Below are 15693 nucleotides of genomic sequence, written 5' to 3' on the forward strand. Positions count from 1 at the left end.
GAGTAATCTAATGCTCACATCCTATATATCATACATTCAAAATGCAACATATGGAAGATGAAACAGAGTAAAAATATAGTTATCTATCTTACTCACAAGTATTAAACAATTGCTTCTCGGTAATCAACGTTACTTCCTTTGGATTACTGGTACAGATTAGGGATTTAGAGATACATAATACTTACCATCATTCTGTCCTTCTTACAGTGATGCACAAATGCATTCCATCTTTCCCTTAAGGTGCTTTTAGCCCATTTGACACAGCCTATATAGAGGAAGTTAAAATATAAGGTTGACACAATTTAAAAGTGATTCTATTTACAAAGAAACAAAATTCATAAGAATATGTAAAATAAGCTTAATAATAGATCTTTAACCACTCGAGCATTCTCCCCTCCCTCCATTCCCATTTGTTTGTACTATTTTTTTTCTCAATTTGTTTCTAACAATGACAACAAGTTTGCAGTGAGTTCCTAACAATTCAATAATCAAGTAACTTCATCAAAAGACTTCAAAATCCAGCATCAAATTGGATTATCTAAAGGAGTCAATACCAAAAAAAATTAAAGATTGAATTGAAAAACAATTCAATATAATTAAATTACTTCAAATTTCACGGAGCAGCATTTCCCTCATAACATATGCACTGTTGGTACAAAATGAAACACTTATAAGATTAAAGGGAGCTAAAATAAAGTTATCTATCTTACTTGCATGCATAACATTAGAATATTTGAAACAACCAAATTCATAACTAAAACATTAGGGTGGCAAAATCTTATTTCTAGAAATATGAAACAAAATTATAAAATTTAAAAAGAAAAAGGTGAATTAAAGAAGCTACAAAACGAGATTTGTATGTACATCGTTGATTAAGAAGCTGAAAAAGATGAATTGAAGAAGCAAACAAGGAAGATGGTGACGAAAACATTGTTGATTTAATGAAAATAAAAAAAATTATTAGTTTCTTATTGATTTTCAACATTAATATTAATACATTATATTTTTATATTTAATTTTACCGGTACACGGTTTAATTAGTGAATCACCAATTAAACTGATATATAATATCTAGCATTCAAACAATTAAAAGTTAGCTCAATTAAATAGTTGCAGAACACGATATATGAATGTTTAAGAGTTAAATCTCATGAAGGTACTCTCCTCTCTAAAAGAATATGAAGAAAAACTGTGAATATTTATATGCGATAAATTAAATTATCTATGGATTTAGTTTATCTTCCAACGTTAGAACCCTCTTTTAAAAAAATACTTAGAGAGTTCCACGTTAACCACTATTGTCATCCATGATTTTGCTTATTGAAAACAACACTTTTTATTATTAAAATATGTTTTCGTGCCATTCTCATTTTCTTAATACAATCTTTAATCACCATAGGTTAATATTGAAAACATTTCATATCTGTCTTAAGTTTAATAATTCGATCAAAACGTAAACGTGGGAAGTTCCAAATTAATATATTAACCAATTGCTTGAGCTGGTAATGCTACCTATTAGGGCTATGAGCTATTAGTCATGAACTTACTATAAATATGTGAAATTGATACAAAAGGAATGCATACCAAACTTTGATATTAAGTGAATAAATGATGATTTCCCAAACTTCATTGTTGTTTCTTATATCCATCATTTTCACTACATTCATATCTCTCTCTACAAGTTCTCCCATTCTAACTCAATACTCCATATTGGGTCCTAATCTTGATAAATATCCTTCTCATGAAGATGCTATTAAACTATTCCAACTATGGAAGAAAGAACATGGTCGTGTCTACAATGATCTACAAGAGATGGCAAAAAGATTTGATATTTTCATATCCAATATGAATGATATCATAGAGTCAAATTCAAAGAGAACATCATCTTCTGATTACCTTCTTGGTCTGAACAAGTTTGCTGATTGGAGCAACAAGGAGTTCGAAGAAACTTACTTAAACAACAACGTTGACATGCCTGAAGACAGTGACATGAAGCTAAATGATGACTCAACATGTTATGTACCTTCACGTTTGGATTGGAGGAAAAAAGGAGTAGTAACTGAAGTTAAGGATCAAGGGAGTTGTGGTAAGTTTTTTTTTTATGTTTGCAAGATTTGTGATAAAAGTAATGTAACTATTGCTTCCACACATAAAAAAGATAAAAATAGTATATGATTAATATATCTAGAAGGAAATGTTATTAATACTAATGGTTACAATGTATTGGTATGATAATATAACGATTCAATCAATGGTTCACTAATTAAATCGCATACTGGTGAAATAATATATATATATATATATTATTAGTATTAATTTTGTGTTCCACCGAAAAGAAAATATTAGTATTAATTTTGAAAAATCAACAAAGAGAACAATAATTGTTTTTATTTTTATTAAAAAATTAATTTTAAATAAAAACTGATCAATATAACTGATATATTTCAATTAAAATTCGGTAAATAAAATTCATTTTGACCAATATAATTATTATATTGTATCGCTATTGAGATTGATTCCTCGGTTTACCAAATAAAACACTAACACAAATTGATTGTTACAACAATAACAAGGAATAAACTTAATTAATTTCTGAATGCGTCCTTAACCATTGTTTGTCCTATAAAAATTGTTTCCATCCAAGCCACTGACTTTGGTTACCAAATGTAACTATGATTGACAATTTAGGTCATTTCACCCCTTCCAATACAATGTTTGCTTAAATTATGGTTGATATGTCTGTTTATGAAAATGAGATGAAATGATGTCGTATTTTCTTTAACTATGAGTAGTGGGTGCATGTGAGTTGCCCACTATAAAATTTTAAAAGTAAAATATTAAATTTATAGTAAAAATAACTTAAATTTAAACACAATTAGGAAAAATATCTAAAGATAATTTTAGAAATATGCTTTAACCTGATTAATTGTTTTTCTCCTTGGTATGATTTAACATAATGGTGTGATAATTGGACCGGACCGGGCAAACAGGTCAGTCCAACTATTGCACGGACTTAAAAACAACTCTGGTTGCAATCTTAACCGAATGAGAGTTAGACCGCTTTGAGCTGAGAAAATTCTGGTACGACCGTGTTAAACCTGGTTAAATCGGAATAGCTTAGGAAGTAAACCAGACGATTCACTTAAAATTTAAAAAAAATAGAATACTACTATAATATTTTGTTTACTTCGGTCCAAAAAAGGTGGGAAAATGTGACTTTGATATAATTATACATGATTATTAATTATATAAAATTTTACATTTTTATATAATTATATATTTATAGATAAAAATTATAAATTATATAAGAAATCACCTTATCCGACCGGGTGGTTTAATCGTTTAAACCTAAACGGGACATATTTCGGTTTGACGTCCGACTCGAGTTTCACAACATTGATTTAATGTAGCAAATGTTTGATTGTGAAATTTAGGCACCTCCAAAATATTGTGAATAGAGAATAGTATTTTAAATTGTGTTTGTGATTACTATAATTTTGGTCATTATTTGCAATGTGGATTGTAGCCATTCAATTATGAATTGTTTTATAATTAAAAAAATATTTTTGAATTTGATGCCGCTTAATTCAACCCAAGTACAGTATGATGGAGTTGTACTACAGTCTCATACAACCATATCATTATTATTCGATATCATATTATAATTACAGTATAATATAGTTGCGTAGTCACCACAACTATAATATTGTGTGTGATAAGTTCTGCAATTTAAGTCAATGTGTAGCATTTAAATTTGAGGATAAATATTAAATTTTCACTGGCTGAACTCATTAAATATTATTGAACAGAACATGCAATATATATTATTAATGTTTCTGAATAATTTGTTATTCTAGGAAGTTGCTGGGCATTTGCCACAGTCGCTGGCATTGAAGGAATAAATGCAATTGCCACAAGGAACCTTATTAGTCTTTCTGAGCAACAACTTGTAAGCTGTGACAAAAATAGCCATGGTTGTAAAGGTGGAAAGGTAAAGAACGGATTAGATTGGGTTCTAAACAATGGTGGGATTGCTTCAGAAGAAGATTATCCATATATAGCAAAGAATGGAACCTGCAGAAAAACCTACAAGGTTTTTTAACTTCACATGATTAGGAACAAAATTTTACGTGTTTTTGTTTAATTTCTTATTTTGTTCTCCTTTTTTCAGGTTAGAAATAGTGCCTACATTGATGGTTATAGACGTTTAGCAAACTCAGACAATGCACTCTTGCGTGCTACTTCTATTCAACCTATTATTGCATGCTTGAATGCAACCGCGTTTAAACATTACCAGGGTGTAAGTCGTTTATATTATCAATGTTGATTTATTTATTGTCCCCAATAGTAGCTTAGTTATTTGATATATGTTTTAATTTGTATTGCAACTGCACCATTGCAGCTTTTGCAATATGGATTGAAAGTGTTGTATCATAAATTTTTTATGATTAAAAATATATTTTTAAATACGGCCTAATATAAACCAAATATGGTTTGATAGGTTGCACCACACTAATGAAATCGTCATAAATATAATACTATAGTGGCATCGAATAATGAAACAATAAGAGCATGTACACATATTAATTTATATTCATGCAGATTCACAATATAATACAAGAATGTTACAATTTTTTAATTTTTCCCTTTTGCTACTTGATCAGGGAATATTTAATGGTCGGTATTGCAAAAAAACTACACATACAAGTCACTGTGTGTTAATTGTGGGCTATAACTCCAATAAAAATGGTGTTGATTACTGGATTGCGAAGAACTCGTGGGGCAATGATTGGGGAAGAGATGGTTATATACTAATCAAAAGGAATACTGGTTTACCATATGGGGTGTGTGCAATCAATTCTAAGGCTTTTCAACCAATAATAGACAAGAGTGTTTCAAAACCATTGAAGCCAAGTATTAGTTTCATGTGAACATGCAACACTTTCAAATAATCGTAAGTGTCTCAAAGCAAGGTGTGAAGCAAAGAATAATGTTTTGGTATGTAATGTGTATTATAGTCTCTGTGTAGCTAAGGTCATATCAAAACTATTTTGAACACTAGGTTTACTACAGTAGATATGATCTTAGTCATAAATAAGTGAAGAAATATAGAATTTCTTAAATGGTGTAAGATATACTACGCTGTATGCAGTGTCTAGTTGTATCGAAAAATAATTTATTTCAACTTCCAGTTATATTTTCCTCATTTGTTCCTCCAATGTTGTAATAGTACTTTCAAAGTAAATCTTTAAATTGCGAGTTTTCATTATAATACAGGCGAGGAGGCAATGTATATTTCGTTTTCCTTTTTTCCCCTTCTTTTGTATGAGAAGTAATACTCATGTGTTATTGTTTTCCCTTGGTAATAAGCATGTGTGTAACTGTGTCCTAATGCAATGCATCTTTACTCTAATAGTAAATCAGCTCTTCACGTTGTCAATAGGCTAGTAATTTTTTAACATACTAACATAGGTTGATTGCCATTTTTTGAGGAATGAAATAACTAAGGTTGCTATTAAACCTTTAAAATCCCAAAAAATATATTTTAATTTAATTTTTGAATTTAGTATTACAATCTTTTTATCAAAAAATATAGAAGCTCATATTTTATTTTATGATAAAATAAGTACAATAATATAGTCAATTTACTTTAATTAACGCATCCCCTCAAGCTAAAGATTAATAAGCTTTAAGTTTGTTACAAATAATACATTCAAAACTGAATATTAATAACTATTTATATGGTATCAAAAATCATTAGAAATGTGTTGTACGTACGAAATCAACAGATATAATCAACATAGAATGATTGACACTGATGAGAAAAGATTATATTAGTGACATAATTCACCATTGAGAGAAAGTGCATCACTCGAATGATCGTCGGTGGAAAGAGAAACCATATGTATAATTATCATCAGAATAATCGTCGATGAGAAAAGAAATGACCACTAACATAATTCGTAAATGAGAAAAATGACATTATTACAATGATCATCGGTGGGAAGATAACTCAATAGTCTAAACATCATCAGAATGATATCGATGAGTAAGAAGTTGGTGCTAATATATTTCATCATTAGGAGATAAGGTATAATTTGGATCATTATTGCATGAAATTTGCAATTATTAGGTTGAAGAAAACATTAATAAAAACTAACAGAAAAGTGACACAACAAAGGAATGTAACTAGTCAAAGTTTCGAATTTTTGGTATCTCAATTTCAGCAGGGCCTACAAGGTGTTTAATCCTGAAATAAACACCATCTCATATAGTAGGGATCTCAAGTTTAATGAAGTTGAATCTTCGGACTAGAATACACATAATGTAGCCTCAAACAAATTAATTAGAATGAATAATGATAACACACAAAATTCAACAGAACCATACACAAACAATGATGACAATGTTAATGCTAGTGAGAGACCTCAAAGACAAAGACATATGTCATCAAGGTTTAGAGACTATGAGGTGCTTAATGATTCTACAATCATTCATGAAAGATTTTGTGAATATGGCTCTACTAGCTGAAATGGAGCCAATCTCATTTGGTTAAGCTATCAATGATCATTATTGGATTGAAGCAATGAAGAATGGAATCAGTTCAATAGAAAAGAATGATACATGAGAACACATAACACTACCAAAGGGTAAGAAGGTCATCTCAGTAAAGTGGATGTATAAGGTAAAATTGAAGCATGATGGAATAATTTCCAAGTACAAGGTCAGGTTGATGGTCAAAGGATTCTTACAAAGACGAGGCTTGAACTTTGATGAAGTCTTTGCTCTAGTGGCAAAGATAGAAATAGTATGACTTATAACTACTATTGCAAACTCAAGAGGTTGGTCCTTTTGTCAAATGGATGTGAAATCAACATTCTTGAATGGTCCATTAGACAAGGAAGTATTTGTAACACAACTACTTTGAAGTTCCAAATTAAGAGAAGAAAGGATTTAGGTTACATAAAGCACTCTATGGGTTGAAACAAGCACCAAGGAGAATAGATGAATTCTTATTGAAGCTAGGATTTCTGAGATGTACAAATGAGTATGGTATCTACAGAAAAAGAATATCTACTAAAGCATCAATAGTTATATGCTTATATGTAGATGATTTGCTAATAACAGGTAGCAATGATGGTGAGATTGAATGGTCAAAGTAAATTTGGAGCTAGAGTTTAAGTTATGGCTGACTTGGAAAACCTCTCATACTTCATAAGGATTGAATTTTTCAGAACAAATACAGTGATCTTGATACACCAAAAGAAGTATATTTCAAATGTACTTGAGAGGTTCAACATGCTTGAGTGCAACTCAACTACAACACCAATTGAAACTGGTCACACTCTATGCAAGGTAAATACTGAGAATTCAGAAGATAAATTAGTTAATCCAATACTCTATAGTCAAATGATAGGATCACTAAGGTACATCTACAATACAAGACCTGACCTAGCTTATGTCGTTGGACTGGTTAGTAGGTATATCGAGAATCCTAAGCACTCACACTTGTAGGTAGTAAAAAGGATACTCATATACCTCAAAGGAATCATGGATCTTGGAGTTCTGTTCCCTACCAAAAGAAGCAAAGAACTCAATGAAGAATTCAACACAATTCATGGCTACACAAATGTTGATTGGTGTGGTGATAAGGATGATAGAAAGAGTACAAGTGGATATCTATTCAAGTTTGGCAATGCAGCTGTGAGTTGGTGCTTTAAGAAATAAAAGGTTGTTGCTCTATCATCATGTGAAGCATAATACATTACAGCTTGCTTGGGAGGACAACAAGCATTACGGCTGCAAGCTTTGGTTATGGAATTGGGAATGCAAATGGATGAACCTATCTTGTTATTTGTGGACAAAAAATCAGCTATCAATTTAGCAAAGAATACAATATCTCACGGTAGAAGCAAGTATATAGAGACCAAATATCATTTCTTGAGAAATCAAGTGGAGAAGAACAACTTCAAGTCGAAATTTTGCAAAACTCGAGAACAACAAGCTGACATACTCACCAAACTATTGAAAAGAGATGATTTTCAAAGGCAAAGAAGGCAACTTGGTGTGATAAGCTTAGCTAGTATGAATTAAGGGAGAATGTTGAGAAAAATGTAATTTATTTAGCTAGTTTTGTTAATCGATTACTAGTATCGGTAATCGATTAATCAGACAGTTAGTTTAGTTAGTTAAAACGCACTGTACATGAATTGAATAATACAGAAAAAACTCAATTTCCTCTCTCTCATTTTCTCTCCATAATCAAATACTAATTTACCTTAATCGATTAACAATATTCTTTCTTTCTTTTATTCCAATAAGATTGTGTTTACTTTAAATCGTAGTTTGAGTTTCAAGCAACTACTAATTTTTCCATTGTATAAATTGTCTATATTTGCCTTTATGTAGAATCAATTCCAATAATAAAAGTTCGATGTATTCTCTTCTCTTTTGCTCTTTCAATTTCCTTCTTTTCTTTTTTGGTGAATTGCTAATCAACTAAGTATATGAACACTAAATAACTCCCAAATTTGTTAATATAGTTGCTAGACATAGAGGTATGTTAACAATTCATAAATCTTCAACTTCTTAGTAAAGTTGTTGAACATATATACCTATATTAATGAGCTACTAATCATGTTAAGACATTAGCAATTAGTACTATTGAGGTGTTGCATTATCATAGTTCTTCATTTTGTTAGTAGAGTTGCTGGACATAGAGCTTTAGTCATAAGCTATTAACATAATTAAGATATTAGCAGTTAATACCATTAAGATCTCGTTGTTTGTGAAAGAATCATAATTGATGAGTAAGTGTTGTTGAATTAAGTATGTATGGATAGTGAATAATAAAATCCAATCCTAACATCTTTATTACAATAGTTTAATACAAGCAATTAGTTAATAGTATAATCAAACTAGTCAATCTTATAAAAATCAACTTAAAATAACATTTGCTTTTTTGTTGAAAGGTATCAAGTCTTTGTGAATTTGACAATCTTTTATATTTGTTTGTGACAACCCAATTTAATAATTTAATTGATTAATTCACCGGTTAACAATAAATTCATATAAAATAAAACTAACTAAATCCTAGATAAAATAATACCGTGTGTGAGACATATATGAAGCTTTTTGCATAACTCCTTTTTTTCAAACAAGCCATTTTATTTATCTTGTTTCATTTTAAAGTACAACTTCAACTTTCAAGGAGTGATAGCAATATTTTCCATAAAGGGATAATTATGGGCAAAGATGCTCCTTTTAGCAATAGCAAAATATGGCCTTAAACATTTAAGGATAAACAATGGCCCTTAATGTTTTGGAATCTCCTTTGTTCTTTGAATCAAGAGGGAAATAAAAGGGGTAGAGTTCATATCTAACATAACAAGAACTATATAGAACCCTACATCCTTTACGATTGTTGCAAAATGTGGAGAAATTGTTCACTGCAATAGCCAAACACTGAGCACAAGATAGTTCAGACAAGTCCCTTGTGCATTGCACCAAAGCATAAAGTGTCACAAATGGTGACAATTTGGAATTTCCTTTCCCAAGTCCTTCATCTTTTGGCATAACAGCTTGTGCTCTAATTTGATCCATCAAGGTTCCAAGTTCTTTATTAAAACCTTTAGGGTCAGTTACATTTTCAACATTGAAATAGAATATGCCAAAAGATGTATCAACTTCACCTATGAAACTCTTACTATTATACCTTAGAAAGCAATAATCATACCAAATCCTTGCATCAGCTTGATCTGGACATCGATCGCGGATTTGTTTCGCTGCATCTTGAATGCAATTGAAACAATCTTGAGTGCTAACATCTCCTCTACATTGAGCAAGGCCAAAAACTTGGTCTTGTTTATATTTACCATATGTAGTAGCAACAAAGCCAGTGGAAGGTGTTTTAAGGACTAATTGAGATAATAGTTTATCAATATTAGATGATAATTTGCTTCCACTGCTTATGTTAGTGTCTTTGTTGCAAAATTCTCCTAGGGGATCTTCAAATGCTGCACATGAAGAAGTGCATAGAAATAGTAAGAAAATGATTTTGTATAGAAGAGACATGATTTTCCTTTCAAACTTTCATTGGGTTACTGGTTCTTATGGAGAAAAGAGAAAGTGTGGGTGATAGTGAAATGATTCTAATGTGGAATTCATACAGCAGACAATTTTGACTTGCAAGTTGCAAGGTTGCTTCTAGGAGCATGGTTGGGTTTCATTGACTTTCTTTGGTTGGAAGTTAGAACTGGTGTTTTAAATTGTGGTCACGGTTAGGCTGCGTTTTCTACAATTATTAAAACAAAGGCGACTCCATTAAAATTGCAGATGTAATACAGTTACAAAGATTCTAAAACTGCAATAATACAACCAGTGTTTTAAATTGCGGTAATATTGCATTTACTATGATGGCGGTCTTTGCGGCTGTTGCGATGCGAATTGCGCGGTTGCAGTGTGATTATTTTGTGATTAAAAAAATATTTTTGAATTCGATGCGGCCTAATACAATCTAAATACAGTACAATGCGGTTGTGTTACGACCCTATGCAGTTACATTGCGGTATGATGCAGCCGCATCATTGTGAATCGGAATCACAAGCAATTACGGTGTGATGCGGTTGTGACATTCACCGCAACCACAATATTGCAGCTGTTATTTAAATCACTGAATACAACCAGGGTATAATTTAAATTACTGATTAGAACTAATTAAACCCCAGATGATATAGAATGAAATATAAAATTAGAATTCTAGAAGCTTCATAGATGATAAATATCTATGAATTTTTTTTGAAATATTTGATATTGTTTGTATCAAATAGTGGTAATTAAAAGATTGGTGCTTTATAGGTGAGAGGTAGAGATCACGGATTGCCAATAATAAATTATGAAATTAATTATCTAACTTCTATACTTGATACTAATGATAAAATTCATCTTTTTAGAAGAAATATATTTGAAGCTTCCTTGCAACATGCTGAACTACCACTATATTTTTTGGGGGATTTTGTATGAGATTGTACATATAACACTATTTCCTATCAAGCCAATAATACCTACCTAAAAAATCAAAACTTTATCTACTTCTATGTTTACTTTTCTGCATAAAATTAAAACCCATGACCTAATGACAAATATTCTAACCACGTGGACCATTAAGAATCGTATTATTAATTTTTTGTAATATCAAGATATTCATCACCCTATAGATAAAGAACTAATTCTTTTCGGGGTGTGTGATTGTTCATCCCAATAAATGACACTCGAAGTCTTGACTTTTTTATCTTTGTGGAAATCTAACGGGTCTTAAACTACTAGATCAATGTCTTATTCTATTATTAATCTATTGTAACATAATATGATGGATAATAATCTAACAAAAACAGCATTAGTCACCTATTTAGATGAAAAAAATTGGCAACAAAATTGGAAAAAGCATAAGTCCACTTGTGAAAATGAATGGAAGAATAAACTGCAGATCATGAACTTCTTGTCTTGTTCTGCAGTAGTGGATGACTTTGACGGTTGACTTGCGCAAATGTGCAATGTAGTTAACGTGACCCCATTATTTGGTGCTTGTCAATTAGGTTTTCTACTTCAAAATCATTTCTCTTACATTATCCTAGTGATAGTAATTTTTTTTGGTATTAGCAAGAATATATTATAAAAAACAAATATATTTTAAAATGTATAGTTGACCTTCCAATAATGTTGTTCACGTGTATTGAGCCTTTAACTTATTTATTTTTTTGTAATTTAGCAGGTTTTTATCCCACTAATAAACCAATAAATTGTTGGTATGACTGTGATAAATGTTCATTATATTATTATTTTTCCTTTCAAGAACGCTATCATGAAGAAAAAATAGGCCCTTTAATTTTACTAAACTTGAAAATGGAATAAAAGAGTTAGGCATCCACCCAAACAATACGGGCAGCTCAAGTGTGTTAGAGGCCTGAATCATATACAAAGTTGAGACCTTCTAATTGTGTTTTTGAAGTGGAGACCTTTTAGTTGGAAATATTTTTAAGTGGTTTGTATAACTACGGTTAATGAGCCAACTTTTTGTAAAATTGTTAGTGTCAAAGTATGGTATTGCGAACAGTTGCTCTTTTTTCGTTGTTCATCAACAGCCTTAGCTTCTTCTTATTGTTGTTGAAACTTACATATATTTTTACGTGCCCTAACTGGCTATACTTATAACATCTTGTATCATCCTTCCACCAACATTTGTTTTGTGGATGATTAGTTTTTTTGTAGTATGAACAAGGTGGAAAAACTTCATTGTTGTTATTTTGGTTATTGTATTTGTTGTTTGTTGAACCTGCAGTTATGTAGTTGTTATTTTGCCTCATTTTTTTGTCATTCCAACCATTGTTGTTTTGTAACTTTTTTTGGAAAGCACTCTTCACCGATCTTTCTTGCCTCATAAGCCTCATTTGTTCTTGTGCATGTAATGCATTCAACACTTTTGCCAAGGTGATGCTTGACATATCGTTAGATATTTCCAGATACGAAATTTTAGCTTCATATTTTTCAGGAAGTGTAACTAGAATCTTTTGAAGTATTCTAGAATCAGAAAATTCAATACCAAGGAGTCTTACATTGTTGACAATGGGTAGAAGTTCATCAAAGTACTACTTGATTGTTTCTGAAACTCTCATCCTTTGTATCTTGAGTTCTCGGATCAAATTCATCACTTGCATCCCTTTGACCCTTTCATCTCCCTATATTTTTGCTTCAAAAAAGTTCAGATTTCACAAGTTGTTTTCAGTGTCATTATTCTGTTAAAAATGGTGAGTGAAACAGCTACATAAAAGCATGCTCTTGCTTTAGACTTTCTCTGCTTCATCTCCTTCTCATTTTCAATGGCTTCCCACATATCATTAGCATCCAAGAAAACTTTCATTCTAACAACCCATACATGATAATTCTTTCCAGTAAACAGTGGAGTTGAAAATGCAGCAGACACTACTTCTGAATTCATTTTGACAATTTTAGGTCATAGAAGGTAATAGAAAAAGTGTTTTGGTTGTGTTTGGTTTGTATTTGTTCTCACAAATCCCTCAAGATATAGCTCTAGATACCAATTTGTTGATTATGTAACAAGCAAAAGTGCAGAAAGGAAATATGTTATGTAGAAGACTTTTATTTATTTATCAACAAAACACATGATTTATACAGCATGGAAAAGAAAACTGATGAAAAATAAATAAATTCTTACATGAATAGCATATTAGTCAGATAAGTGCTCCAACATAGTAGATGAAAATATTTCTAACAGCCATGTTGGCTCTTTATTGCCTAATGAATATAATACCTTTTGAATTATATTAATCTCATTCTAATTGTGTTTTTGAAGTGGAGACCTTTTAGTTGATGAAATATTTTTAAAAATAATTAGTCATACTGCCAAACTTTTAAGGTGCAAGATTGTGGTGAAGGTTTGTTATAGTGATGGTTGTAGTAATGGTAGTCAAGATGGTGGTTTTGGCGACAACAATTGTGACGGTTAGGGTTATGGCAATGGTCAAGGTGATGTTAGTTGTCAGGTATTAGGGTTTGGTAAAAGTCAAGGTGGTGGTGGTGGCGGTGGGTGGTGGTGTAGCGACGAAAGTGTTTAGGGTGGTGGTTGTACTAGTGGCGACAAGTATGGTAGTGGTGTTAAAGATCTTGATTTGTAGTCATGGTTATATGTATGATGGTGGTAGTAATGGCAATGGCGACAATAGTGGGTGGTTGTCGAGGTAATTATAATTGTACTAATGATGATAGTGATCAAGGTGGTGATGTCGGAGATGATGGTTGAGGTGATGGTTATAGTGGTGATTGTAATACTCAGCCTTAACATGTAACCCTTTTGGTCGATGAATTTATGCAATGTGTTAATTTTTAAGTTTAAATATCCTTATAGTATTTTATTACTCAAATGAATTTCTCATGACTCAAATTCATAACCTTAGAAACTTATAACTATAGATTTCATTGAATCGGACTAAACATTACTGTCCACTTCAAATAACCAACATCCCCCACTCTCATTTCTTCCAACAAGATAAGATTTTCTCAATGCACTATTTTGTTCTATGTTTCTTTGTTCTTTTAATTTGTGTGCATGCTTCATGTATTTCTCAACTTCCATTTTAATTTGTGATTACCTAGAAATTTCCTAACTCACTTTCACACTATAACGTAGAAGTTTAGTTTTTTTGTCAACTTCTACAGTATATCATGGAAGTGAGTTAAGAATTTCCGAAGGACGCTTCTACACTATACACATAATATAAAAAGAATATGTCGTTGTAATTGAGGAGCGAACCCAATTGGAAAAAAAGATGGAAAAAACAACATACCTTAATGAACATGTAATGATTGTAAGTGAATATCATCATGAAGAGAAGCAAGATGATGATGTTTGTCTTAAATGGGTTAATCCGAGAGGAGAGTTGGTATTATGAAATGGAAGATAAGGTAATGGGGTTTTGGTTAATTAAAAACTTGGTCTTGTTTATATTTACCATATGTAGTAGCAACAAAGCCAGTGGAAGGTGTTTTAAGGACTAATTGAGATAATAGTTTATCAATATTAGATGATAATTTGCTTCCACTGCTTATGTTAGTGTCTTTGTTGCAAAATTCTCCTAGGGGATCTTCAAATGCTGCACATGAAGAAGTGCATAGAAATAGTAAGAAAATGATTTTGTATAGAAGAGACATGATTTTCCTTTCAAACTTTCATTGGGTTACTGGTTCTTATGGAGAAAAGAGAAAGTGTGGGTGATAGTGAAATGATTCTAATGTGGAATTCATACAGCAGACAATTTTGACTTGCAAGTTGCAAGGTTGCTTCTAGGAGCATGGTTGGGTTTCATTGACTTTCTTTGGTTGGAAGTTAGAACTGGTGTTTTAAATTGTGGTCACGGTTAGGCTGCGTTTTCTACAATTATTAAAACAAAGGCGACTCCATTAAAATTGCAGATGTAATACAGTTACAAAGATTCTAAAACTGCAATAATACAACCAGTGTTTTAAATTGCGGTAATATTGCATTTACTATGATGGCGGTCTTTGCGGCTGTTGCGATGCGAATTGCGCGGTTGCAGTGTGATTATTTTGTGATTAAAAAAATATTTTTGAATTCGATGCGGCCTAATACAATCTAAATACAGTACAATGCGGTTGTGTTACGACCCTATGCAGTTACATTGCGGTATGATGCAGCCGCATCATTGTGAATCGGAATCACAAGCAATTACGGTGTGATGCGGTTGTGACATTCACCGCAACCACAATATTGCAGCTGTTATTTAAATCACTGAATACAACCAGGGTATAATTTAAATTACTGATTAGAACTAATTAAACCCCAGATGATATAGAATGAAATATAAAATTAGAATTCTAGAAGCTTCATAGATGATAAATATCTATGAATTTTTTTTGAAATATTTGATATTGTTTGTATCAAATAGTGGTAATTAAAAGATTGGTGCTTTATAGGTGAGAGGTAGAGATCACGGATTGCCAATAATAAATTATGAAATTAATTATCTAACTTCTATACTTGATACTAATGATAAAATTCATCTTTTTAGAAGAAATATATTTGAAGCTTCCTTGCAACATGCTGAACTACCACTATATTTTTTGGGGGATTTTGTATGAGATTGTACATATAACACTATT

General features: G+C 31.4%; 2 protein-coding genes across 3 annotated transcripts; one reads left to right on the forward strand and one right to left on the reverse strand.

Moving 5' to 3' along the window:
- On the forward strand, positions 1566 to 4972 carry LOC109360678 (ervatamin-B-like). The gene is made up of 4 exons (XM_019605725.1): positions 1566 to 2086; positions 3858 to 4093; positions 4172 to 4300; positions 4665 to 4972. The coding sequence occupies exons 1-4, from the start codon at positions 1609 to 1611 to the stop codon at positions 4929 to 4931; spliced, it is 1110 nt and encodes a 369-aa protein (XP_019461270.1). The 5' UTR covers positions 1566 to 1608; the 3' UTR covers positions 4932 to 4972.
- On the reverse strand, positions 9181 to 14840 carry LOC109360681 (cysteine-rich repeat secretory protein 55). Of its 2 annotated transcripts, XM_019605729.1 has the most exons (2): positions 14531 to 14840; positions 9181 to 9880 (listed from the first exon to the last, which is right to left on the reverse strand). In XM_019605729.1, the coding sequence occupies exons 1-2, from the start codon at positions 14722 to 14724 to the stop codon at positions 9295 to 9297; spliced, it is 780 nt and encodes a 259-aa protein (XP_019461274.1). In that variant the 5' UTR covers positions 14725 to 14840; the 3' UTR covers positions 9181 to 9294. The 2 variants fall into 2 exon arrangements, with proteins under 2 accessions (XP_019461274.1, XP_019461273.1); XM_019605728.1 differs by lacking the exon at positions 14531 to 14840 and having other exon boundaries at positions 9181 to 10187.

This window comes from Lupinus angustifolius, chromosome LG11, assembly GCF_001865875.1.
Source record: "Lupinus angustifolius cultivar Tanjil chromosome LG11, LupAngTanjil_v1.0, whole genome shotgun sequence".
Lineage (NCBI taxonomy): Eukaryota > Viridiplantae > Streptophyta > Magnoliopsida > Fabales > Fabaceae > Lupinus > Lupinus angustifolius.